This window comes from Mytilus edulis, chromosome 8 (genome assembly GCF_963676685.1).
Source record: "Mytilus edulis chromosome 8, xbMytEdul2.2, whole genome shotgun sequence".
Lineage (NCBI taxonomy): Eukaryota > Metazoa > Mollusca > Bivalvia > Mytilida > Mytilidae > Mytilus > Mytilus edulis.
Window position 1 is genome coordinate 74,616,442 of NC_092351.1, and position 27,131 is coordinate 74,643,572.

The window sequence follows — 27,131 nt, forward strand, 5'->3', positions numbered from 1 at the left end:
TTCTTTGATATGCTGAATCTAACTGTCATGACTGTGTATGTAGATTCTTAACTTTTGGTCCCGTTTTCAAATTGGTCTACATTAAGGTCCAAAGGGTCCAAAATTAAACTTAGTTTGATTTTGACAAAAAATGAATCAGTTAGGTTCTTTGATATGCTGAATCTAAAAATGTACTTAGATTCTTGATTATTGGCCCAGTTTTCAAGTTGGTCCAAATCGGGGTCCAAAATTAAACTTTGTTTGATTTCATCAAAAATTGAATAAATGGGGTTCTTTGATATTCCAAATCTAACTGTGTATGTAGATTCTTCATTTTTGGTCCTGTTTTCAAATTGGTCTACACTAAAGTCCAAAGGGTCCAAAATTAAACTTAGTCTGATTTTAACAAAAATTGAAATCTTGAAGTTCTTTGATATGCTGAATCCAAAAATGTACTTAGATTTTTTTATTATGGGCCCAGTTTTCAAGTTGGTCCAAATCAGGATCTAAAATTATTATATTAAGTATTGTGTAATAGCAAGTCTTTTCAATTGCACAGTATTGCGCAATGGCAAGAAATATCTAATTGCACAATATTGTGAAATATCAAAAAAAAATTTAATTAGAGTTATCTTTCTTTGTCCAGAATAGTAAGCAAGAAATATCTAATTGCAAAATATTGTGCAATAGCAAGATTTTTTAAAGCAATTGCTTTTATGCCGTCGCTTATGACCATCTTTGTGACCCAGATCAGAGACTCCGCCCAGATCAAGCCATAGTATTTTGTTTAACAGGCTCCTGGTCAGTCATTCTTTAACACCTATGTATGTTTTCTAATGCAATACATAGCTTGAAACTTTAAAAAAAAGTTAGTGGATTTAAGAAGTTTCAGAATATGTTCTTGTAGATGTATTTTTGTATTTAAAGGGTCAACCGTTTGACTATCAAATAACATAGAAGTCCGAGTGAAAAAAAGTACATTTTTATAAATGCGATTCCGTTTTCCGCCGTTCGTACGATATTTCAACAAAATATGGATTCATTTCAGTTGTTGATTTAGTATTGAAAATTTAACGAATTATCTCCTAATAAATACGGTTTTTTATGTTTAATTTGTGTTTCTTTAAGAGGTCAGGTGCTCTTGTTCATTCATAAAATTACCGTTCATTCATACATTTATCGTAAAATCAAAATCACTACACAGGTTAGGTCAGGTTAATGCGTAGTGTCAAATTATTACCTGTAATCTAAAAATAGACAAACTTTATTTGCGCAAATAATTTAGCGGAACGAAACCCTTGTTGAAAACACATAACAATAAGTTCGTTTTCCTTTTCTGTCAAAACTCCGTAATATTTATCGATCACCTTACTAATGAAATGGACCCGTCCAAACGTAGTAGATGCCAAGTCGGTCCAGATGAAGAGATATTTACAATTTGGAATTTTCTAGTTTATTAATACATAGATTGAAAAAAAGTACGTCTTTTTAATTATCATGATCAAAACTGGGTTTGCATAACAAATGTCAGATGAAACCATTATCCTCGTCTTTTCAGTGAACAAGTCTACTACGTTTGTTGACACTCGACGGTCCACCGTGTTAGCAATTTTATTTCACATGTTTTCGAAATATTGAAGATTATTTTTCGCAATGTTTCCTGAAAATTGATGAATATCAAAGCAACGTAGAGCTGTTTGTTCTTGTTCGTATAATAAAATTGAGAATGGAAATGGGGAATTTGTCAAAGAGACAACAACCCGACCATAGAAAAACATACAACAGCAGAATTAAGGTCACCAACAGGTCTTCAATGTAGCGAAAAATTCCCGCACCCGGAGGCGTCCTTCAACTGGCCCCTATACAATATATATACTAGTTCAGTGATAACGATTTAATGTCATGTTTGACTGTGATGACCCCCCTTTTCGGGATTGCATGAGAATTGTAGTTATCTCGTACCCACATGCACTTGTTTCTATCCATAGGAAGGTCGACTATCCATATAAAACTATTTATATGGATAATCGACCTTCCTATGGATAGAAACAAGTGCCTGTGCTCGTACCGCATCAGAAGGACACATATCAACTGAGCAATAATGTTTGGAACTTAGTTTTAAAAATGATGACAAAGTAACATTATGAAAATATTTTTATTAAGCTGAAATATACATTTATTCTTTACATGTTTATGTCTTGTAAGATATTTTATTTCTTTCCCGTTTTTTAACATTTGCGTCTGGAAAGTTGAAATGTTTTAACTTAATCATTTGTGTTAATGGTTAAATATAAATTAATAATGAAAATTGTTAAAATTAAATCAATAAAGGAAATTATTGCCAAGGAAGTTACAAACACTACCAGGGGATAATCCATGATGATTTCTTTTTGAGTTATATGTTTCAGCACATGTATATTTGACCCCAACTTTAGCCTGGTAAATGTGTTGTCTCCTTGTGAAATATAAAACATATTAAAAATGACTTTCTGCTAAAGTCTTTTATTTATATAAAGTTAAAACCTTCTTACTTTTAACTAGACAACACTCATGTCAGGTTTAATTCTTGTATATATGTGGATGAAAAATAAAAGTCCCCAAACATTAACATGGCAGCAATTGCTTTTACAGCCTTTAAGGCTTTGATTTTTAATTGGAGTTATCTTTCTTTGTCCAGAATCAACTTAAATCTTTGTTATATACAATATACAATGTATATTCGCTTTTTACTACCAACTGATAAATTAAAATAATCTTTACCATTCAGTGATAACAAGCAGTTTTTTTACATCTTAATATTTTATGATGTATTTAAATGAGTAGTTATTGTTGCAAACTCCATTAGAAATTTTAATTGAGATTAGTTTTGGAATAAGGGAAAGGGGGATGTGATTAAAAAAATTGGGTTCAATTTTTCTCATTTGAAATTTCATAAATAAAAAAGAAAATTTCTTCAAACATTTTTTTTAAAGGATTAATATTCAACAGCATAGTGAATTGCTCTAAGAGAAACAAAAATTTTAAGTTCATTAGAACACATTCATTCTGTGTCAGAAACCTATGCTGTGTCAACTATTTAATCACAATCCAAATTTAGAGCTGAATCCAGCTTGAATGTTGTGTCCATACTTGCCCTAACCGTTCAGGGTTCAACCTCTGCGGTCGTATAAAGCTACGCCCTGCGGAGCATCTGGTTTTATTTCGATATTACCGCTTTTTCTCCTATTAGTTCAACAGAAAAAAAGGACATTAACAAAAATGTATGCTTCTTTCGAAGGCAGATTGTGAGCGTAAATGAACGGTGACCCCATTTTTTTATTTCATTTTTCTATTTAGTATAAGATAAAGTTCATTTATAGAAAAATATAGTGAAATCCTTTATTAAATAAAAAATTTGATTTAGACCCGCGAGCCCCCTTAAGTAAACATTTTTTTTTGTGTAAAATTTTGAAATATGGCAAATTAGGGTTTTGTCCTAGATTTCAGTTATCTGAAAATGGAAGTGTGATGGTGAAAATATACTGTTCATGGTCTATTTGTCAATCTGAAGTTTTCCTGGTTTAGTTTGTTTCTGAGAAACTATAAGCAAAAACGTATATTAACAAACTATGAACGAAAAAATTTGATCTGCGATATCTGAATGTAGCTTGATAAAAGATACCAAAACACCTTTAGAGTTGTTTTTTATACTCTATAGTACCCATTTTGTAATGATTGTAAGGTGTACTGTCTGGTAGTTTTCATCTGACCTTGTCCTTGGTCTCATTGTCATGGTCCATTGATCAATGTCGTGTTTTCCTGGTTATCATATATTGAAAATAAACTGACAATGCCATGGCGAAAATGAAAAATACAAACAGACAAATAACAGTACACTAAACCCACTAGAAAAAGGGGAAACTGAGCAACACAAACCCTACCAAAAATCAGAGGTGATCTATGTGCTCCGTAAGGGTAAGCAGATCCTGCACCTGTTGTGTTGCTCTTGCAAGTACAAACCTGGTAATATGTCTAAAATTTAGTAGGTCAGATTGTGGGAAATGGGGACGGGATTGTAGTGATATTTTGAACATATCTGCTGTCATCTTTGGAACAGTTATTCCAAAAATTCAATGCAACCTACTCGTCAATGCATCTGAAAATTTGTAAAGGGATAATTTCAATTTCACTAAGAACTACTGGTTTTAATAGATTCCTATTTTAATATAGGAATTTAGTAGGTCACATTCTGGGAAATGGGGACGGGATTGTAGTGATATTTGGAAGTCATTCCAAAAATTCAATACAACCTACTCGTGAATGCATCAGTAAATTTACAAAGGGATAATTTCAACTTCACTAGGAACTATTGGTTAAATAGCTTCCTTGTGAGCAGCAACCCTCTATCAAGGAAATCATGATAGGAAATACAAGCAAGAGAATCTCGTATCAAAAAAATACAAAGACAAATAGACAAGACAACCATTATTATCAAAACAAACTGTTATCACAGAGATATGTCTCACCTTTTTGTAATTTTGATTACCGGTAAATGCAAATGTTGAAATCAAAATAGCAATACAATGTACTTTAACATCTTACACAAGTTATGCAAAAATTCAAAGTCAATTAACCATAACTGAGGTACATGGCTAAACAATCTCAATGTAAATGAGATGTGCCAATGCTAATACAACTGCATACTAAATTCCATTGACTTATTATAAGTCGTTCCCAAATCTTAATACAAAAATTAACTGGAAACTGTGTAAAAGTTTCAAAGTCAATGAACCAAAGAGAGGGTGGGGCTATATAATCTCCATGGAAACAATACTTGCAAATGTAATCAAATTTGCATACCAAATATCATTGATTTAACATTAGCAGTTCATCTTAAACTGAACTAATCACAAACTAATACTTGTAAACAAGATATTTAGTTTCAAAGTCATTAGACTGTAACTGAAGGATGAGGCTAAGTATTCTCCATGAAAATGAGACGTGCCAATGCTTATACAACTGAATACCAATTAACATTGGCCTACCACCAATGGTTCCCCTTGAACTGACCTAATCACCAACTAGAATGTACATGATAACTTACAAATTTTTTCAAAGTCAATAGACCATGATTAAGAGGGCGGAGTCAAATTATCTCCATGGAAATGAGATATGCCAATGCTTGTTCAACTGCATACCAAATATCATTGACATCATTGACCTACCACTTGCGGTTCCCAATAAAAATCACAAACTAATACATGTAAAATAAGCAAAAGTTTCAAAGTCAATAGACCATGACTGAGGGGGCAGGGCCAAATAATCTTCATGGAAATGAGATGTGCCAATGCTTTTACAACTGCATACCAAACCTACCACCATAAACTAGACCTAATCACAAACTAATACATTGTTGATGCCGTCGCCAACGCCACAAACAGCATACCTATGTCTCACTTATCGACTCCGTAAAGGTGAGACAAAAATCAAGAATGATCTCTTTTGACTTGATTGAATTCTTGAACTTGTAACGAAGAGGTTTAAGTTTTGCTCTATGTTGAAGGTGTCAGATTGACTGAGATGAAGAGCAGTACAATAACTTTCTTTTTCTTTTGGTGGTTTTATGTGTAGATAATACGTAAGTGTTGTTAATTGATAGGATATTATTATATCCTATCATTAGGATATTTTGTATTTACTTCTCCACATAGTCCAGTCAAATCAAACCAATTGCAACAGAAAATGCTTTAGCTTTAATCTATAGCATTAAGCCCTATAAATATGTATTTCTAAATATACACAGAAAAAAAGTCCCATAAAATCTAACTTGAGGAAAACTCAAAATCAGCACTTTAAATTTCCTATGGAAATTAACATTGGAATGGGAGATAACTCAGCAAAAATGAGTCTTTTTTTTGTCAGTTTTTGGTTAATTTTCTTTAAATTTATGTAAAGTATGATACTTTGATGGGGGGTGGTTCCTAATTGACTGTATTATATAATCTTCTGCTAATTAAATGTACAAAACCGAAATATTATGGGTATTTTTATTTATTTAGGTGCATTTTTCATTAAAGAAATTGAATAATTGTGGCTTTATGATCATTTAAAAAAAATAATGTGAAAATTTGGTATTTTATATATATATATATATCTGTATAACAATTTGTTCAGCATCTACCTTGTATAAAGAAACTTAAAACCACAAAAAGAAGAATGTACTTAATTATTTTTTTATTAAATTTGAGATTCTTTACCTTGACGTGCTGAAAAATTCAATTAATGGTAAACTAATCAGCTAATAAATTACAAAATCTAGATTGTAGATTGTAGGGGGCTAAATTATCAAGAATTAATACATTCTGTTGAATAGAAGCTGTAAAGTTATGATTTTGTATCAATTTTTATTGATATTTCTGCCTTTTTTTGCAGAGTTATCTCCCTTATTCACTGCAAATCTCCATATGAATTTTAAATCGTGATTTTTAATCTTCCTCAAGTCAGATTTAATGGTACTTTTTTCTGTGTATGTTTGGGGTATAATGCTAAAGATTAAAACTTTAAAAATCTTCTGTTGCAATTACTTTAAGGTTAAGGTCAAATTTATGCTATATTGACTTGACTAACATGGAAGTCTTTCTCTTGTAGACCTATATCATTTTGTCCAATTACAGCCCTTCACAAAAGAAAATTTACCGGGTAATGAAGCTTGACAGTATTCTTCTAGCAAGCATTGTATGCAGTTGTTGAGCTTCTGTTTTGATACCAATACACAACAGGGAATGCAGTCACTCTTAAGTGATCAAGGAGTAAACTTCGACATATTATTTCATTGGTTTATTTTGAAAGTCTTATTTTCTCTTGATACGTTAGTCACCTTCAGGTATTTTATATCTCATTATATGGTATGAGTTTTGTTCATTGTTGAAGGCTGTTCACAACTTTTGTCTATAGGTCTTTATAGATACCAGGAAATTGTTTAATAGGCAGTTATGCCACATTTTCTTAGTTTTATAACAAAGGCTTTGAAATCAAAAGAAATAAATACTTTTTTCCAGTTTCACATGCAGGAATTGACCTATGTCTTTGACATAATTCATAGTTACTTTTTCAACTTCAAACGGAATTAATCTCATTGCCACTTGTAATTTATTTATAAAATTTTCAAGGATTTGCTGCCATATTACACTGAGTATGCAGCATTATATATGTATGTCTTCTAATCATTTCCAAATAAAAGTCTTTCGGTCCAAAACTTCTCTTAAGGGGGTAGACCTTGGTTCTGGGAGATAACTCTTTAAATCAGTTAAGCGTTAGTAAAAGTCAAGTTCATCAATGTATTTTTAGGCATTTACCTGAAACAGATTGAAAATAATCTATGTAACCTAGAAGCTCAGAATATATTTTTGAAAATGGTTGACACAAACTGAAGAGTTATTTCCCTTAACCTAGGTCTACCTCCTTAAAAACTAGCAAAATAAAATTAGTTTATATATATATAGTATTACATTTATTAATCATTTCGTAACATATAAAAACATTTTGCATGAAATATCACATATATGATCAAGATTAAATACATTCTTAAACAACCACTCTTACTCTAACTGGACTTTTTACATATAATTTATAGGTTTCTTTTTTTAAAAGTCATACAGTTATTAAATACCACACAAGTATTTATTTACTTTAAGTATATAATTTGGATTCATTAATTTATTATTCATTGGATATCAATTTTATGGGTTTCGTGAGGTGAACCATGAATTCAAATGTTCAACACTTAAAAATTTCTATGGCTTTGAATGCACAGCCTTTTTTTAAAAATCAGACAAGGACCAAAATTGTATTAACAACACAAAATCATACAATTATGACAAGTCTTTACAGTAGTTATAAGGTGAGGTAAACTACCCTCCTTTAAAAGTAGACTAGTATGACAGATAAACGATCTGTATGTCTGTAGGACTTGACTACTCAAAAATAAGGGTAGTATACCTTACTGAATATTAATGACTTCAATGTTCAGCTAGCAAGCAAGTAAGTCAAGATTTTACCTTTACCTACACATTCTTTGCACTTTGCTGTAACTTAGAATGAAAGTAAAATATTTATCTAAACATAACAAACATTATTATCCACTAACTACATTCAATTTCACTCAATATCTCTAACAATTGTTCACACCCTACTATTGGATTTAGGTACTCTGAGAACACAGTCACAAACTTTTTATTCATAATTTTTCAAACATTTTCACAATACATTCTTCAACACCATATACAACTTATAATCTGTTACAGACCTTGTTGTGGAGTAAATCTTCTCTAATTTTTGTGCTATTTTCACATTTCCTGAACAGTGTGAGAAAATTATTTCTCCTCACTAGTGAAATATCTGTTTTCGGCAAATGATTGGGTGAAATATGATTATGACGTCAAAATGTTTTGTTTTCTTCAGAATTTTCCTATTGTGACGTCATGAAAAAAGGCGATCATGCCTGATGACATCGCATATAAAGAACACAAGTTTCTGGAAATCTTTGAAAACGAATTATAAAAATCATCAGAGAAACAGATTCCAACACTATAACTTGTGTATTACAATATTTCTCCACTCTCGACAGTAAAAATTTTATTAATTAAAAAGCTCGGCAAGCCTCGCGTTTTAAATAATAAAATTTAACTGTCTCGAGTGGAGAAATATCGTAATACACTTGTTGCAGTGTAGGAATCTATATATCTAATGGCTCCTGGGTTTTTATTAATTTTTGTCATTGCCATGTACTGATTTTCAGAGATTTTGATGAAAAAAGGGTACCATGATATTAACTGATCAAAAATATATCTTCTACACTTTGTAACAAAAAAAGTAAAACCACAAAAATACTGAACTCCAAGGAAAATTCAAAACAGAAAAGGATTATGGTTCAATTTCCATGACAATACATTTTTGCTCAATAGATAAAACATTGGCATCCACAGAAAAAAATGACACTACAGTATGCTAGAAATAAATAATTAAATAAACTTCATTAATAAATGCATTTAAAATCACTATTTATATTATCTTTTTAATATATTTATGGTTTTAAATATTAAAAAGTCCAAAATTATTGTTATATACCAATATATGTTTCAAAAATATTTTCCAACTTTCAATAAGTTCAAGCATTTCTCTTCTGTTTATAAGAGCTATTTAGTTTAAATGTATGTGGTAGGCAAGGAAAGAAAACTGTATTTATAGACATGGGTCATAATAACATCATTGTATGTCCTTTGATGTATGCTAATCTTAGCCAGAAAGACAAATTGTTCATGAAATTCAATATCAGAGATGAAAAAATTACAGCACTATTACATAACACATGATTTTTTAACAGAAATGGCAAGATCTCTTAGAAACTTTAAACAAACAACTTATGTCAACTGTTCATATTTTTCTAAGGGCTGTTCTAGATTTAATTGTAGGGGGAAAAGGCAAAAAGGACTTCTAGTAAATTTGATGGGTGTTGGTTATCATAGGATAGCCTGAACATTCATAGATTCATTTATTTGCTCAACACCCAAAGGCAACACTTGTAAAAAATAATCAGTAGAAATTTTAGGCATGCCTTCTGTAAATATATTTAATTTTTGGAACAGCCCTCAATTCCTTAAATGCCAGACTTGTGTCACTGTTCCCTAATTGCAAATTTGACCCACATTTATAAGGTTTTTTGAGCATCACAAATGCAATTTGTTTCTATAAGCATGGAAACCTGATAAATGCAAGTATAAACTTTAGCATACAGGTATCTACATTCTGTGTATGTTTAATATAAACAATCTTCCACAAGGAGAAGACAAGATAATGTTTCCTTTCATCAACTTTTCCCTGATCCTGTCTTTTTTTCTGCATCTACTGTCTCTTTCTCCTCATCTCTTGTCTCTTTTTCCCCATCTTCTAACTTTTTGTCTGCCATTTCTGCTAAAGCTTCCCGTATTAGTGCAACAAATCCATTTTCATCAACTGCTGTTTGACCTGAAGAAAACAAAATTACAGAGAGTGTTCAGCAACATTTTGGATTGTTAAATTTAATATCTAGATTTTTTTTTTAACTGATACCTAACAATTATATCCTCATATTTTCATTTTTCCCCAAGTCTATGTTTTCATTGTTATTTAATATTGTTCTATACAAAATTTAACAGTGCAGTTTTTTGGAAGACAATATTTTGACCTGTCAAAAATTCACAAAAATTCATAAAAAATATAAAAATAAAGTTAACTGACTTTATAAACATAAATACATCTAATAAATACCTATTAAATTAAAATTTCCTAGAAGAAGCTATCATCATCCAAAGATTTTTCTTTTTATCTTCCCAAGAAATGAATCGTCATCATCATGCTCAGACAATCTTTCCCCAGAAGTTGTTTTCTCACCCGATTTCGCTCCCGAATCTAAAACAGAGAAGGGACTGTCAGCTTATCTCAAAAAGGATTTTTTTTCAAATTTATAAAATCCTTTTTATGTTCCAGATATTAACAGAAAGAGATCAATGTAAGTTTTACGTCTGAAATGTGTGTTCTATCGTCATCATGCATTTTAATACCAGACAATGATATTCTTCTAGGAAATTTCAAGCATTATATTTTTTATCGATAATTGAAAATAAATTTTTTTTATAAACAAATGACTCACAGGATAACAGGAATCTCCAAATAAATAAACTTCCACTAACTCCCTTCTTAAAGAAATCTGGTGTACAGCCTGACTTGCCACATGCCCACAATATGGTGGGGCTAAACCAATACTTTAAAGTTCTCATAAACCTTCCCCTTTGGGATTTCCTAAGTGAAGATAATAAAGAACAACCATCATATGGATAAAATTGCTCTTACAGCCGATTGCATTGAGTGTGTAGGCAAGGGTAGAATCTTTGGATAGCTTGCTTTGTTTTAAACTTACCTTGTGCTGTATTTACAATGCCGTTTACTGTGCCTTTAACTTTCTCTGTTTCGGCATAGGCTAACATTAATGCTTCTTGTTCTTTACTTAAAGATCTGTTATAAACATGAAAAATAAATATAAGTATGGGGGAAAGAAAAGGTGCCCCATGGACACTATACAAGACATCACAATTTGGATATTTCAGTTTTACAAAATGAAACTATATACAATTTTTATGACTATAATGACAAATCGTTCTTTAATTTTAATTTCTTGTGACATTAATTATCTGCTGACCCCCTTGGAAAGTTATAAATTAATCTCCACATTACCTATTTTGGTGTAAAATCTCTACTAACAAATAAAAGGTGCTGCATCATTGATACAGCAACTGAACAACAAAATTTTTTCCACATGTGGAGCAGGATCTGTTAACCCTTCCAGAGCAACTGCGATTCCCAATCATCTGTTTTTGTGGGTTTCGTGTTGCTCAGTCTAGTTTCTATGTTGTGTTTTGTATACTGTTGTTTGTCTTTTTTTGTCTTTCCCTTTTTTTGCCATGCAAGCCATGTCAGTTTATTTTCGACTATTGAGTTGGAATGTTCTTTTATGGAGTTTCAAACAAAATTTACAAAATATAGCCACTCATCAATATTTTAATTCAAGCCTCTCAGCCAGACAACACATTTACTTACACAGGGACTTTGATATGAAGATGTACATAATGATCGCCATGTCCATAACTGTTAACTCTCTTCAGACCTTTACCAGCCAATCTAATTCTATCATGTGACTGACTTCCTGCAGGTATCTATTAACAGAATATATTATAGTTTTAGGCGTAGCAAACAAAAGAAACAAATAAATATAGTTACTCATGTCAAATTATTTATAAATTTAGTTTCAAATGATGACCTTAATTTGGATTTAAAACACTGGGATTCGGACAATTCTAGGGAAATAAAAACTGTTTACTTTTTGCTGCAAGACAATGTTGCAAAAGAATATACCGACATTATCTATCAACAAAACATAAAGGGTGAATGAGTCCATGGGACACAGACAAATGCCCCCACTTACATATAAAATATAAAGGGACATAACCCAAGAATGGTAAAAATGACTATCCAAATTTGTACTCCAAATGATTTTTGTGGTAATAATCATTGTGTAATAATAATTTCATAACATTCGGTTGAGGCAAACTAAAGTTGGAGAACAAAAAAAATCAGGCATTTTTCCATTTGTACAGGGTCATAACTCTAGAACAGTAATAGTGACTCCATAATAATTTAAACTTGATCTGTGTTTTGTGGTTATAAGCATTGTGTATAAGATTTAACATAACATTTAATTGAGGAAAACTAAATTAAGAGAATGGAAACTAAAAAATTCAGCCATTTTACCATTTGAAAAGGGGCTTAACTCTAGAATAGTAAAAGTGATGCCACTCAAATTCAAACTTAATCGGTCTTTTGTGTTGATAAGCATTGTGTATAAGTTATTGATAAAAGATTAAAAATAAATATCTAAATTTCCAGTAATAAATCTTACATTTAGTAAAATTTCCTCATAAACCCCTGGAATTCTGAGTGTACCACCTAATACAGCTTGAGCTACACTTATATGTATTTCACTGTGTAGGTCAGCTCCTTGTCTTTTGAAATCTCGACTTTTAGCTACCTGCAATATAAAACATATCACCATTTCACAAATATTCATTACCTGAATTATTTTTTTAATAATCCTAAAGTCATAAATATATTTTTCTTACATTTGAAATTTGTACTAGTGTTCTGTATACTCCTGAACTAAATTTACAATTGATATATATCCAAAATTCAAAGTTACACATAAATAATGCCAGTCACTTAAAAAACATCTATGTTTCAATTGGTGGTGTTCTCACTGTAAACATTTATGAAAACAGGATTAATATTTTTGTCTATATGGCTGTTCCAGTAAACAATAGTTTTTGGTAATTTGAAGGAACTATGTCAAAATTACTGTAAGTGGTCATGGATTTTATGATATCTAAGCATTATACATCCAGGAACTTTTCTTAAATCCTGCATGTAAATTATGGTTAAATTGAACACTATTTACTTGTTTTGTCATATACCTGTCTCCATAAGGCCTAAATTAATATATTGTTTGTTTCCCCAAACCAGACCCTGCCAAGCCAGGTGAGGGAAGGAAGGTAGGGAAATAATTTTATTTTTTCCAAAAAGCTAGAACAAAATCGAACAATTTGGCCAGCCTAAAATTGAAAATGAATAAAAGAGTATTTGACTTAGTTTTGACAATAAAATTTAATGAGTCTTTGCAGGGTCGGTTGGGATTGGGGAAACAAACAATATCTTATTTTAGGCCTAAAATGTTTTCCTATATAAAGCGGGTAACTTTCCTCTAGCTCAGTCTTATGACCATGCAGCAAGTGACTGAAGTAGAATGAGACATGATCAGAATCACTTACTTTAAATGTGATGAATATCTCCTCCTTCCCGACCATCATTCTGACCGTTTGACCATCCTCAACACCTTTAAATATATACAAAGGAGACAAGATAAGTCACAAGGTACTTACTTTAATATTAACATAAAGATAATCAGATCCTATGCCCACTTTTAATGTACTGCCGTCTTCAATACCTTCAAATAAAAAACTCAAAGTGAGAATTTTTATTGTAAGGAAATTCATATAAGATTCCAAATAACAAAAAAAAAATTGTACTTAACATGCTTAAGGCATTTGCTAAAAAAAAGTACTACAAAGTAGAAAAAATAATTGTATGACTAATGGCAATTGTTTTTCAATCAGTATTCCAAAATTTTATTGGAAACTGAATTTCTCTTGATATTTCAGATTTCTATATCATGCATATTGAGATGATTTTGAAATAACCAGATATTTAGCAAGGATGTAGTTAAATAATAAAGGAGTGGTGTCTTATAAAAATCAACCTTGTGCAAATGAACATCCATATGTATGTGAACATGTTTCTGATAAAAAAAAATCTCTACAGTATGTCTGAAACTGTTTGGTCTATAGTGGAAAGTGGTCTCATTGGCAATCATACCAGCTCTTCTTATTTATATACAATAACAGTATGGACAATTAATGAAATACATCTGCATAACTATTGTTCAGATGTTTAAGTACAATTTTTTTTTTTAAAGATTATTGGGCTAGTTGAAATTAAATTTTGACACCACTTTAACACACTTACCTGCAGGAACAGGTACAACAACCTTTTTTCTCATTATAATATTCCCTTTTCCTTGACATTCTGTACAAGGCTGTTTAATTATCTTTTTAGCACCATAGCAAACCCGACAAGTTGACCTCATTACAAAAGGACCCGTTTGTAAATCTTCCTAAAAATAGAAATCTAGTCTTAATCTTGTAGTTCTAGAAGCATTTAGGTCGTAATTACAATATTTTTATTTTTACCAATATGTCAACCCTAAAATTTAGCCAATAAAACCTATTCATTTTTTTTATTCTTTTTTCATCCTCCTACCCACTGGTTTTGTAAGATAATATAACCTGAGTATATGATAACTGAAGCCTTATAAACAAATTTTTTTAATTTCTGCAAAGTGTCAATATTTGTTAATTACAGAGTTCTCAACATACAAGTCATGGTTCAGTGAATACCTCCTTTATAGTATGCAGGATTGTATTAGTATTACCCTACCATAATTACTGCATCGCCTCATCTTGGATATTCGTACATACATCATCGTCCTAAACATGCATGAAATATTTGCCACTGGATGTTAAACACCAAAAAACAATCAATCAATCAGTTCTCATACTTAAAAGTACACGGATGCCCCACTTGCACTATCCTTTTCCATGTTCCATGGACTGTAAATATTGGGTAATAATCTAATTTGGCATTAAAATAAGAAAGATTATACTATAGGGAACATATGTACTAAGTTTCAAGTTGATTGGACTTCAATTTCATCAAAAACTACCTTGACCAAAAACTTTAACCTGAAACTCCCACTTTCATTTTCTAAGTTTAGTGAACCGTAAAATTGGGGTCACAAGTCTAATTTGGCTTTAAAATTAGAAAGATCATATCATAAGCAACAAGTGTACTAAGTTTCAAGTTAATTGGACTTCAGCTTCATCAAAAACTACCTTGACCAAAAACTTTAACCTGAACGGACGGACGCACGCACGACCAGAGCCACAGACCAGAAACATAATGCCCCTCTACATCAAAAACTACCTTGACCAAAAACTTTTAACCTGAACGGACGGACGCACGGAAAAATGGACGCACGAACGGAGCCACAGACCAGAAAACATAATGCCCCTCTACATCAAAAACTACCCTGACCAAAAACTTTAACCTGAAGGGACATTTTACAGCAATGACATCTAACACTATTAATTTAAAGTTCAGTACATATTATGAAAGAACAAAAATCCATGATGTTATTAGTCATACATACCATTCCTGTCCCGTTACACTGATGACATCGGACAGCACTTGTTCCTGGCTCACACTTATTCCCGTTACACTTCGGACAAGTGTCCTTCACATTCACATTAATGTCTTTATTAACTCCTCTGGCTGCTTCTTGAAAACTTAAATCTAATGTGGCCTGAAATAAAGAAAAGAAAAAATTCATGAACTAATTAATTCATTTCAGTGCCACTCATTTAAATTTGGTTGTTTGTTACCTTTTAGGTGTTGTTTTATTATTTGTGTTGGGTTGCTGTTTCATTGGTGTATACTCTACACCTCCTCTTTTGATATGGGTCCCTTAACAAACATGCAAACACTGATTCTATACGCCAAGGATATAGTCAAAGAAAAATAGCTCTGAATCAAAGCAGTTTAACAATATACTTTTCCAACAATGGCTCTTTGCTGAAACCGCACACAAACTGTTACCAAAGTCAAAAATACACCTAATTTTGTGTTGTGATCAGAAGCCAGGTTACATCTGAATAATATCTCTTACCTCAGTTGCCGGAGCAAATCCCCACTTTGACGACTCGTAATCTGTAAAGTCATTAAATCCTCCTGATCCTCCCATCTTGAATCCTGCTTGGCCAAAAATATTACGGAACAATTCCTCAGGGTCTATAGAACCATGGAAATTTTCAAATCCTAGAGAGAGAAAAAAGAAAATACCTTATAAAATTTATTTATTTTGAAAATCATTGTTTCAACATCTCAACAATGAGAGGTTGAGCGTTTTCATTATGTGTCTATCCCAAGTCAGGAGCCTGAATTCAGTCATTCAGTGATTGTTGTTGGTTCACTGCTGTCAGATTTGTTTTTGAAAATTCTTTTGTTATTAATTAGGTCATTTGTTTTCTCAATTGAATTGTTTTACATATTCCATGTAAGGACCCTTTTATAGCCATCTATACAATATGGAGTATTCTCCTTGTGGAAGGCTGTACATACAGTTGCCTATAATTACTTTCATCCACTTAATTTAAACTTTGGTAGATATTTATCAGAACAAAAGATCTAAGTACCTCAAATCTTAAGCTGTTATCCTACCTACCTTGTGCCTGTCCACGACTCTGTCCACGAGAGGCTCCGCCCATACCTCCCATTCCGCCGCCCATACCAAATGTATCATATTCACGTCTTTTTGTGCTATCACTCAAAACCTTTAAACGGGAAAAAATAATTTTAACTCATGTCATACAAGAGTTGATAATTGCTGTTAGAAAAAAAATTCTCTACTGTTCATGCTGTTGATTCATTTATGTTTCATGAGTACCAATTTTTGTGCATTGAGGGAAATTGTATTTTGTGGATATTTGATTTCACTGTTTTGCAAATTACTGAAGATTAACCTTTTAAAAATTTGTTTTCGCATAACATCTCAATTTGCAATTTACCTATACCCACCAAATCCACAAAAATTGGTGTCAAGTAGCCTCTTTGGCAATCATACTACAACACGGATATAGATTGATTTGTGTTTAATGCCACTTTAAACACTATACTGTGACTGTCAGTTTGTATTGATGGAATTTATAAATGTATTATATCTCATTTAGAGGTTTATCGTGTTTATAAAACTATCTTTTCCTTGCACAGTCCTTACTTCATAGGCTTCTGACACTTCCTGGAATTTTTTAGCAGATCCAGCATCATTCTTGCTCACATCAGGGTGGTGTTTTTTGGCAAGCTAAAATAAAAGAAATACAGATATTAGAATAGATTAATATTGACTAGTATGACAAAATTCACTTTTTTCAATGTTTGAAAAAATATATCATCTTGGTTAGCAATGTTAGTAACTCTGTGCAGTTATCCCTAATCAGGATCTCTTTAGAAGTATAGCTGGAAAGTAGGTAGATTCACATAAGGTGTGATAAAAAAAACAAATATGTTATTTTCACGATTTCATAAAATAAAAAGTGAGTTATGTAAAAACCCTAAACAACAGACCAACATCATGAACATTCATCATGCTCATCATTTATTTTTATACATATGTTCCTAAATCGTGTAAATCAATCAAAGTTTTGTAAATGTACACATGCATGAGGTTGATTTCTATCATTTGATAACAAAATTATGATCAATTAGCCGACTATTTCATTGCACTATGTAAGTATCAAAGTAGAAATGTGTGACCCCTGAAAATAAGGCAAAAAAAAAGTATGTGTGTTTACTGTACCCCTTCCTACCCTAATTTGTATCCCTTATCTTTAAGTTTTTTTTGCCATTTGTGATTAAACACTGATAAAGTCACAATGTTGCTCCCAAAGACTCAATGTAAAAAAAAAAAAAATACCTACCCTTGTTTTTTTTCCAGCATGTGACAGTAAACACACATACTTTTTTGTTTGGCCTAATACCAATCACCACCGATAATATTAAGGCTATCCAGTCAGTTACTTTATTATACATGTTATACTTGCCTCATAGTAAGCTTTTTTAATAGCCTTAGCATCTGCATTTTTTGGAACCCCTAAAAGTTCGTAATAGTCTTTTTTGTTGTTTGGTGAACTTCTGTGAATTTTTCTATGTAAACAACAGGTTTTGTGAGCAACAGACAATAAATCTGAAATTACAGTAAGATATATATATATAGATATTTATTAGTTTAAACATATTTATTTATAGTAGATTGGGAAACAAGTTATTCATTTGTTATTGCATCTTATATTTATCCCTTTCCACTTTGGAGACGCGAGTGCTGCCCAGCCGCATTAATTAGCCTGCTCTTTTTCAAAATCTACAAGGATGTCATTTACTTGCAAGCTATAAGAGATATCTAGATATGGCTCTCTTAACACACGTCAGTCATTTATCGTCCCCTTCCAACGGACCATCATCATTTCCTCAAGACCATACTTGCAAATGGTGTCAAGGGAGAACCGATAATTCACTACTTGAAATTTTCATCCCGGAACGGGAATCGAAGCAGGAACCTTTGTGTTAATAGTCTGATGCACTAACCACTACACCACGGCTCTCTTATAGATATTTATTGCTTTGACACCTCAGTACTTTCTTAACACAGGAACCATAATACACTCCTATCAGGTCTAAAAAAAAAAGATATGTGTTTCCTGTAACATCATTTTGAAAAATAGGGTCGGTAGGTCGGAATTCTTTTTTTTTTTTTTGACATCGTAAATGAAATCCGGAAAATTATCATGGTTTTTCCAAGTCCGGATCCGAAATTAGTTTCAAAAACCGGAAGTGTGCCATTTGCAATGTTTTTGAAGCACCTGCTGTCCAAATTTCTTGGATTTTAACCTATTTGGAATACCTTTTGACATTAATAAAATGTTTTACTGGCTTTCTATGCAAGTAGAAGCAAGAGAGAAAAAATATTAGGCCTAAAAAAAAAAGATATGTGTTTCCGGTAACATCATTTTGAAAAATAGGGTCGGTAGGTCGGAATTCTTTTTTTTTTTTTTTTTTTGACATCGTAAATGAAATCCGGAAAATTATCATGGTTTTTCCAAGTCCGGATCCGTAATTAGTTTCAAAAACCGGAAGTGTGCCATTTGCAATGTTTTTGAAGCACCTGCTGTGCAAATTTCTGGGATTTTAACCTATTTGGAATACCTTTTGACATTAATAAAATGTTTTACTGGCTTTCTATGCAAGTAGAAGCAAGAGAGAAAAAACATTATGTCATCTATCAGAAGCCTGTGTCAAAAACGGGGTCGGTTGATACAATTTTTTTTTTTTTTTTGAAGATCCAATAAAAAAGTTAGGGTCGGGGCTAAAAAACAGGGTCGGTCGGGTTACCGGAAACATCGATCTTTTTTTTCTCGGCCTTATGTCATCTATCAGAAGCCTGTGTCAAAAATGGGGTCGGTTGATACAATTTTTTTTTTTTTTTTTTTTGAAGATCCAATAAAAAAGTTAGGGTCAGGGCTATAAAACAGGGTCGGTCGGGTTACCGGAAACATCGATTTTTTTTTCTCGGCCTCAATGTTGACCAGACAGAATATTTTGAATGACTATCTTCATACAAATTTTATAATTGTTTCCAGTGCGCAATGGTGCCAAGTCATGTAGAGTATGGATGACTTTAAAACCAGGTTAGTTTAAGAGTTTATATCTTTACATTTTACCAAGCCATCTCAGATAATAGGTTGATTAGTTTTCAAACATTTAAACATTTTTTATTATATTCTGCTTGTGGTTAACAACAGTCCTGGCCTCTTTTCCACAAATGTGACCTTTCAAACAAAAGTGCTTAGCATTTACACAAGCAAGAGGACAGGTGCCACATGTGGAACAGGATCTGCTTACTACACCTACCCCCATAATAATGTTGGTCAGAATTGTTTTGCTCTTCTTATGGATTTTTTTATTCTTTCAGTACTGTCGGTTTTTTTTATTGTCAGTTTGTTTTTGATTTATGAGTTTGCATGCCCATTTGATATCTTCACAGGGTCTTGTTTAGTCGGTCAGACAACAGCACTAAAAACAAGCCCTTGTGGTTTTTGTTTTAGTACCTCTAGGATCTTTTACATAAATAAAGGAACAAAACATGTCAACACTACATGTCAGATGGCTTTACTTATGGATTTCTTCGATCATTTCTATAGAAAACTTCAATCATTGAGTAAATAGACCCTGAATACATATGACGCAATTAAGTTCTAAGCAGGGACGTTTCGACCTTGTCGGTCATGCAGAATGTTTAGTGCATATTTAAAGATTTACTTGTTTTGGAAGTTGATTTCAAAATTAGAGATGAGGAACAACGCCTTTCGATGTGATGAAATGTATCGTCAGGGAAGGGAGACTTCCCTGAAACAACCACTGTTGCATTTAGTTTCTTATTTCCAAGCCGACAGCATGCTCCCCTTAGAGCAGCCATTTTCCGTCTGCTGAAAATCAAGAGGTTTATAAAAAGTCAATACCGAAACACAAATTATGTAATTCTATAGATTTGGGATCATAGAAGTAAACAGCGAAATTATATAAAATAATTCGTTTTGCAATGTTTGATATTCATTTAGGTAGTAAAATTGAATTTTTAGTCTGGTTAATTCGACTTAAAAATTGAAAAATCGTCTGCTCTTTATCCCAGACGGTTCTCAATTAATCTCGGAAATCCCCGCGATACTTCAAAAGCCGGAAACTTCAAACCTGATAAACTGATTTCCTGTAAAATTCATAACAGACGACAAAGTCTATTGAAAAACAGTTTTAAAGGGAGAACCTAACAGTAATTACTTACAGATTTGAAATCAAGCTTTCCGAACATATTTAAAAATGTGAAGAGAATAAGCAAGCTTATTTTCTTCATATAAATCTGTTGTCAATGTACATGTCCTTGATCATGTTGTTCCAAGATCCGCCCCTTATCTGCTTATACTTTTGCCCAATAAACAGATCATAAAGAGACACCAGCAAACAGTTAATGTCAATGCAGGGATATTTATTTTAAATTCAAATTATACTCATTCAAGAGATATCTTGGGTACTGAAATATATCTGAATGAACAACTGTGCATGAGCCATGACTCATTCTCATAAAACACCTTATTGATTATACTTATGACAGTGTCTGCGCGTACCCGCATGCGGATACGAATAGTCAAATTGCCGTTCTAGGCTGCGCATACCCACATCCGGTTTTCTATTAAAATGCCATCAGATCGGGAATGAAACGTGAAATATATACAAAAATTATCGATAATATGGGGATTTCGTGTAGAACGAGTGAAGAGTATGAAAAATATTATTTTCAAATTGTATTAATTAAATAATGATAATAAACATTGCAAAATTAAATGCACAATGATGGAAAATGAAACTGTACACACAGGCACTAGACGTTCTGTCAATAGTATAAAAATATATTATATATATGGACACAATTGGAAGAAAATAGTGTCCATATGGACACTATTTTCTTCCAATTGCCAATATTTTTATACTATTGACAGAACGTCTAGTGCCTGTGCTGTACAGTCCCTTTAAAAGAAAAACATGAAAGAAATTAATACTGTTATAAAATTTAAATCACAGAAAATTTAAAGAATAAAATTTTAATAATTTAAATATACCCATATGCTATTTTAAAATAATCTTTCAGTAAAATGTAAAACAGAAACTGTTTTCCTGTCAACGCACATAAGAATAAAAAGAGGCAGTCGTAAGTCATTCAACATGTTCAATTTATAAGTTGCGTCAATAAGTAAGACTTCAGGATATTTATCAAAGAAATTTTGCAAATGGTTTATCCTGGAAAAATATTTCATTCAAAACACCAGATTCATCTTTTACTACTCTTACTGTTGCACCTGAAATATAATAAAATATTTTAGGTATTCATATTCAGGTTAAAATGAACAAAATTATAAATTAAAGTCTTCCCCACAGTTATAATATCACTTTTCAATTTTATGAATATTTGCTAACTGAGAAAAAACTGTTCACTTACCTATATATATATATTTATTATAAAACCGGATGTGGGTACGCGCAGCATAGAACGGCAATTTGACTATTCGTACCCGTATGCGGGTACGCGCAGACACTGCCTATACTTATTGCTATCTGGAATTCTGCCTCTGCTGACCTGAGACTCTGTCCTGCTTTAACTATTGATGTCATAGAGCTATCAATTTTCCATTGAAGCGTCACATATTTTGTATAATGACATCAAAATTTGATGTGAACCTTTATGAAGTCAAGTAATGGTGGATAGAGAAGGGTTATAGTGGCGCCTTGCGGATCTAGAAATGTTCATAAATGGGAGGGGGAGGGGCACTGGCACTGGTATTTGGGGTTTGAACCCAGGTCAAAGACTTTAGAATTGGTATGTGCTGCTTCTCTCCTAAAAACTCGGCATAAAGTTTATGTGTTATTGCACAGACTGTGACAGAGTCAGAATAGTGTACATGCCCATATTATTATAGGGTGTCCTGTTTTCAACAAACCAGCAAAACTGTACACACTTTGTCATATATTAGACTGATAATTTCTTGTTTGAATTGTTTCTTATCTTTCATATGCCATTGAGGTCTTTTATAGGTGACTAGTCTATACAATATATGGATCTTCTCATTGTTGAAGGCTAAATGGTCGCCAATGATTCCTTATATGAGCTTTTTTCGAATTCTGGTGGATAGTTGTCTCATTGGCCATTATACCACAAACAAGGAATTATTTCAATCTCGAATAATTTTGAATTCTTGAATATTGATAAAAAAAAAAGTATCATGTCAGATAAAATATCCAAATCATTCCAGATTCAATTAGCCTTTTAAAAGTATTCTTAAAACTACTGTTGTAGTCCTTTTGACGATATTTTTGTGTTTTTTTTTAAAGTTGACAACAAGTAATGATTAAGTTTTATATTCATTGTAGGAAGCAGTAATGGCTTGGAGGTTTAAGGCATCGAAGTACAAGAATTCAGCACCAAAACTTCTTAAAAGAGAGGTAATCTATAATACAGTATTAAGTCACACTAAGAAAGAAAAAATAAACCAAACAAACTAATAATTTGCTAAAAGGTATTTCATTTCCAAAATCATAATTTTTTTAGAAAAGGTCACTTAGTCGGCTTTCAAGCTTCAAGCGAGTCAAAATTGAGGGCCCTCATGGGGTTTTTGATTATGTGATTACTTGGCCGTTTTTTTAATGATTATTTGATTATTAAGCCAAATATTTCATGATTATTTGATTACCTAGGACTGTATTTTTAGTTTATGATTATTTGATTACTAAAGATAAGCAAATATTTAATGATTATGTGATTATATTGGCAAAAAAATGGTGATTATGTGATTACTAGGACCCCCCCATGAGGGGCCTCAAAATTCACATTATTTAAATATTTCTTTTATGACGCAAACAAAACAAAATAAATATGACAGAATATGAATCATGGTATTAAATCTAAAGGCAGATATATTTTCCGTTTCTTTAGGCGGACATATTTTCCGTCTCTTTAGGCGGATATATTTTTTAGAAATTTTTTTCCTTTTAACAAGGCGGATTTTTTTCCCCCTAAGACAGGTGGATAAATTTGCATATTTCAGCTCTATTCCACCCTGAACCCGCCTGGAATCCATGTAAGAAAGATTCTTTGTGTAAAAGGTTACTTTAAAGGATTCCCTCTAAAAAAATCTGTCTGGAATCCGTGTAAAATACGCCTGGATTTTTTTCGTACGGGAAGACATATAACAAATTTTACTTTCTGAAAAAAGTGTAAAATTCCATGCAACATCACAAAACGTATAAATATTACAGTTCAATCTTACACATACTAAAATCTGAGTTATTTCACAACAAGAACTCAAATAAAACAGTTTAATAAATCATAATTTTTTTGTGTGTTATTTGTTTACCCGGTATCAATACGAATGTATAGGAAGCAAAGTTAATTTAAAAATTCATGAATGAATCAAATAAGACATTAAAGAGCCAGGCCTGCAATGTGAAGAATATCATTTCCCTTAAGGCTGAAAAGACTATACAGTCGTTATTATAGCTGGTTGAATATTATAAATTTCAATACTGTTTGTTGTGCTTTTTTTATGATTATCAATTTAAAAAAATGTAATCAAATATGTTCCTCAAAAAGCAGAATCTGGTGCTTTTTTTATGATTATCAATTTAAAAAAATGTAATCAAATATGTTCCTCAAAAAGCAGAATCTGACATCATTATGTCTAAGCAGTAGTGGCAGGAAATAGCAATAAGTTTAATCTTAGGTTTTTGTGTTTTACAACCATCACTTTGAATAATTGCATTCTATAATATCTGAATTTATAATTTATCTGCAAATTGCAATATCTAACATGTCTAAAGTGCTTGATTTTTCAATAGGAATGGATTGGAGACATATCTGCTGGAAATTTACCAAACTCATGTGGCAACCACATCAAAGCTAGCTGTCAATATATGGCCTTTAATGTAGATACTTCAGGTATGTTTACCAAACTCTTGTGGCAACCACATCAAAGCTAGCTGTCAATATATGGCCTTTAATGTAGATACTTCAGGCAAGTTTACCAAACTCTTGTGGCAACCACATCAAAGCTAGCTGTCAATATATGGCCTTTAATGTAGATACTTCAGGTAAGTTCACCAAACTCATGTGGCAACCACATCAAAGCTAGCTGTCAATATATGGCCTTTAATGTAGATACTTCAGGTAAGTTTACCAAACTCTTGTGGCAACCACATCAAAGCTAGCTGTCAATATATGGCCTTTAATGTAGATACTTCAGGTAAGTTTACCAAACTCTTGTGGCAACCACATCAAAGCTAGCTGTCAATATATGGCCTTTAATGTAGATACTTCAGGTATGATTACCAAACTCATGTGGCAACCACATCAAAGCTAGCTGTCAATATATGGCCTTTAATGTAAATACTTCTGGTAAGTTTACCAAGCTCTTGTGGCAACCACATCAAAGCCAGCTGTCAATATATGGCCTTTAATGTAGATACTTCAGGTAATTTTAGCAAACTCTTGTGGCAACCACATCAAAGCTAGCTGTCAATATATCGCCTTTAATGTAGATTCTTCAGGTAAGTTCACCAAGCTCTTGTGGCAACCACATCAAAGCTAGCTGTCAATATATGGCCTTTAATGTAGATACTTCATGTAAGTTTACCAAACTCTTGTGGCAACCACATCAAAGCCAGCTGTCAATATATGGCCTTTAATGTAGATACTTCAGGTAAGTTTACCAAACTCTGGTGGCAACCACATCAAAGCTAGCTGTCAATATATGGCCTTAATGTAGATACTTCAGGTAAGTTTACTAAGTTCATGTGGCAACCACATCAAAGCTAGCTGTCAATATATGGCCTTTAATGTAGATACTTCAGGTAAGTTTAGCTAGCTTTAATGGTGTGCAATTATTGTTGCAATGATCAACTGCATGTCAATTTGAACTTTGTAGTAAATTCTTAGTATATTAAAATTGCATTTTAGAGTTTTTATATTTTGTAATCAAATACAATGATCATGATGATATATAAAAGTAAACACACTGTGAATGAAATTTGGAAAAAATATTTGCAAAAAAAATCTTTGAGTTTGCATTGTCAGTGCATGTATTACAAAACAAATCCTTTTTTTTTCCTTCTTGCTTTTAAGAAACTTTTATAATGGAACATTTGATTTGCTTCTGTTTGTTTTTTTTTTTAACTCAATTATCATGATTATTCCCTTAATTTGCTTACAAACTGTATTTTGGACATATTTTGTTGTGAGAGTTAGGTAAACATTTAAAAGTTTTATCTCGGCATGACTACAGACTTTACTGCTCACTTACTTTGTAAATGTTCTTTGCTTTAAAAAATAGTATAATATAAATATTAATATTTCAGGAGGAGGTAATCTGGCCATTTTACCAATAAATACGTCTGGGAGATTGACAACTGCATTGCCAATGTTGAAGGCACATGGAGGTTTGTTGAATAAGTTGTATACTTTGTATTTATTATTATTCATTGGGATACCAAATTTTGTTGATTTCATGGGTATAGAAATGAGGGGCGAAAAAAATACCAGAGGGACAGTCAAACTCATAAGGCCAAATAAAAAAGTATGTGTGGTTCCAGTTACATCTGTAAAAAAGTATGGGTAGGTAGGTAGGGATTTTTTTTAATTTTATTTTTTTTTACATTGAGATGGGAGCAGCATTTTGATAAAGATAAACATAAAATAAAAAAAAATACAATGCTTAATGAAAAATGACAATAAAATCTTTAGGGTAGGCTATTTTTAAGCCGAAAGTAGGGACGGTAGGGTTACTGGAACCACACATATATTTTTATTTGGCCTAAATAAAAAATAAACTGACAATGCCATGACTAAAAAAGCAAAAGACAAACAGACAAATAAAAGTTGAACCACAAAATTCAAGGTTCAATGAAGTGCACATTTTTTATACGACCGCAAAAATTGAAAATATATTAAAAAAGTATATTGGTATCACGTTGGCGTTGGCGTCAGCATGCAGAGCATCTGGTTAAAGGCTTGTATGCAGACTTGGCATTGCTTGGCAAAACCACAAAATCAAATGTTCACAAAAATATTTTATTTCCACAATTCACAAAATTTGGTGAACAAGAAATTTAATGAATCCACAGGATACAATTTTTACAAGATAACAAAGGGCTCACACTAAGAATAAATAGTTCATGGATCCAAAACTCAGAAAAAAATCAGACTAGAATTTTTGAATTAATGATCTAGTCTCAAAATAATAAAAGTGTAACTTTTTAGTTCCTCTTGTTTTTTGACAAGAAAGAGTAATTTATCGATTGAGATTTTGACATTGTTTTTTGTCAAGACTTTGGAGTTTGGACTCACCATACCCTTGATATATGTCTGCATTGAGGATGAGGGTTGGTTAAGTAATTTACTTTTCAGACTAAAAATTCAATTAGTCAGTTACAATGTTGTTAACACTTTGCATGTATGAACTTATCATTTTTTTTAAATTTTTCTGCAGATTTTGTAACAGATTTTGAGTTTTCTCCCTTTGATGATTTCCTCTTGGCAACTGGTTCAGCAGATAACACAGTAAGTTATAGTTTATATTTTATGTCCCACCTCGGTCTGTGTCTCTGTTTGTTTTTTGTCAGCTTGAAATGGGACAGACAGACGGATGGATAAACAGTTGAAAGATCCCATTTCAGCTTGAAATGGGACAGACAGAAGGATGGATAAACAGTTGAAAGGACTGACAAACAGAGACACAGACCAAGGTCAAAGTAGTTTTGATGAAGGT

General features: G+C 32.1%; 2 protein-coding genes across 9 annotated transcripts in view; one reads left to right on the forward strand and one right to left on the reverse strand.

Moving 5' to 3' along the window:
• Nucleotides 1-8,739: 8,739 nt before the first annotated feature.
• On the reverse strand, nt 8,740-20,267 carry LOC139486265 (protein tumorous imaginal discs, mitochondrial-like). 4 transcript variants are annotated; one of them, XM_071271065.1, is made up of 13 exons: nt 20,086-20,267; nt 17,814-17,956; nt 16,991-17,074; nt 16,439-16,547; nt 15,884-16,032; nt 15,368-15,520; nt 14,125-14,272; nt 13,371-13,435; nt 12,449-12,577; nt 11,590-11,705; nt 10,913-11,007; nt 10,264-10,404; nt 8,740-9,981 (listed from the first exon to the last, which is right to left on the reverse strand). In XM_071271065.1, exons 1-12 carry the CDS (start codon nt 20,240-20,242, stop codon nt 10,298-10,300), a joined length of 1,455 nt encoding a protein of 484 aa, XP_071127166.1. In that variant the 5' UTR covers nt 20,243-20,267; the 3' UTR covers nt 8,740-9,981; nt 10,264-10,297. The 4 variants fall into 4 exon arrangements, with proteins under 4 accessions (XP_071127166.1, XP_071127167.1, XP_071127163.1 ...); XM_071271066.1 differs by lacking the exon at nt 13,371-13,435 and adding an exon at nt 13,482-13,546; XM_071271062.1 differs by lacking the exon at nt 10,264-10,404.
• Nucleotides 20,268-20,466: 199 nt separating this feature from the next.
• LOC139486266 (coronin-7-like) overlaps nt 20,467-27,131 on the forward strand; it is a 29,472-nt gene continuing 22,807 nt past the window's right edge. Inside the window, exons 1-5 of one of the 5 annotated variants that reach the window (XM_071271067.1) lie at nt 20,467-20,593; nt 22,744-22,815; nt 24,208-24,307; nt 25,723-25,803; nt 26,853-26,923. In XM_071271067.1, coding sequence (XP_071127168.1) covers nt 22,753-22,815; nt 24,208-24,307; nt 25,723-25,803; nt 26,853-26,923 — 315 coding nt within the window. In that variant the 5' untranslated portion in view covers nt 20,467-20,593; nt 22,744-22,752. Of the gene's footprint in view, nt 20,594-22,743; nt 22,816-24,207; nt 24,308-24,471; nt 24,536-24,647; nt 24,688-25,027; nt 25,068-25,150; nt 25,219-25,722; nt 25,804-26,852; nt 26,924-27,131 lie in introns of those variants that run through there. The other 4 variants (XM_071271069.1, XM_071271070.1, XM_071271071.1 and 1 more) reach the window with 4 other exon arrangements.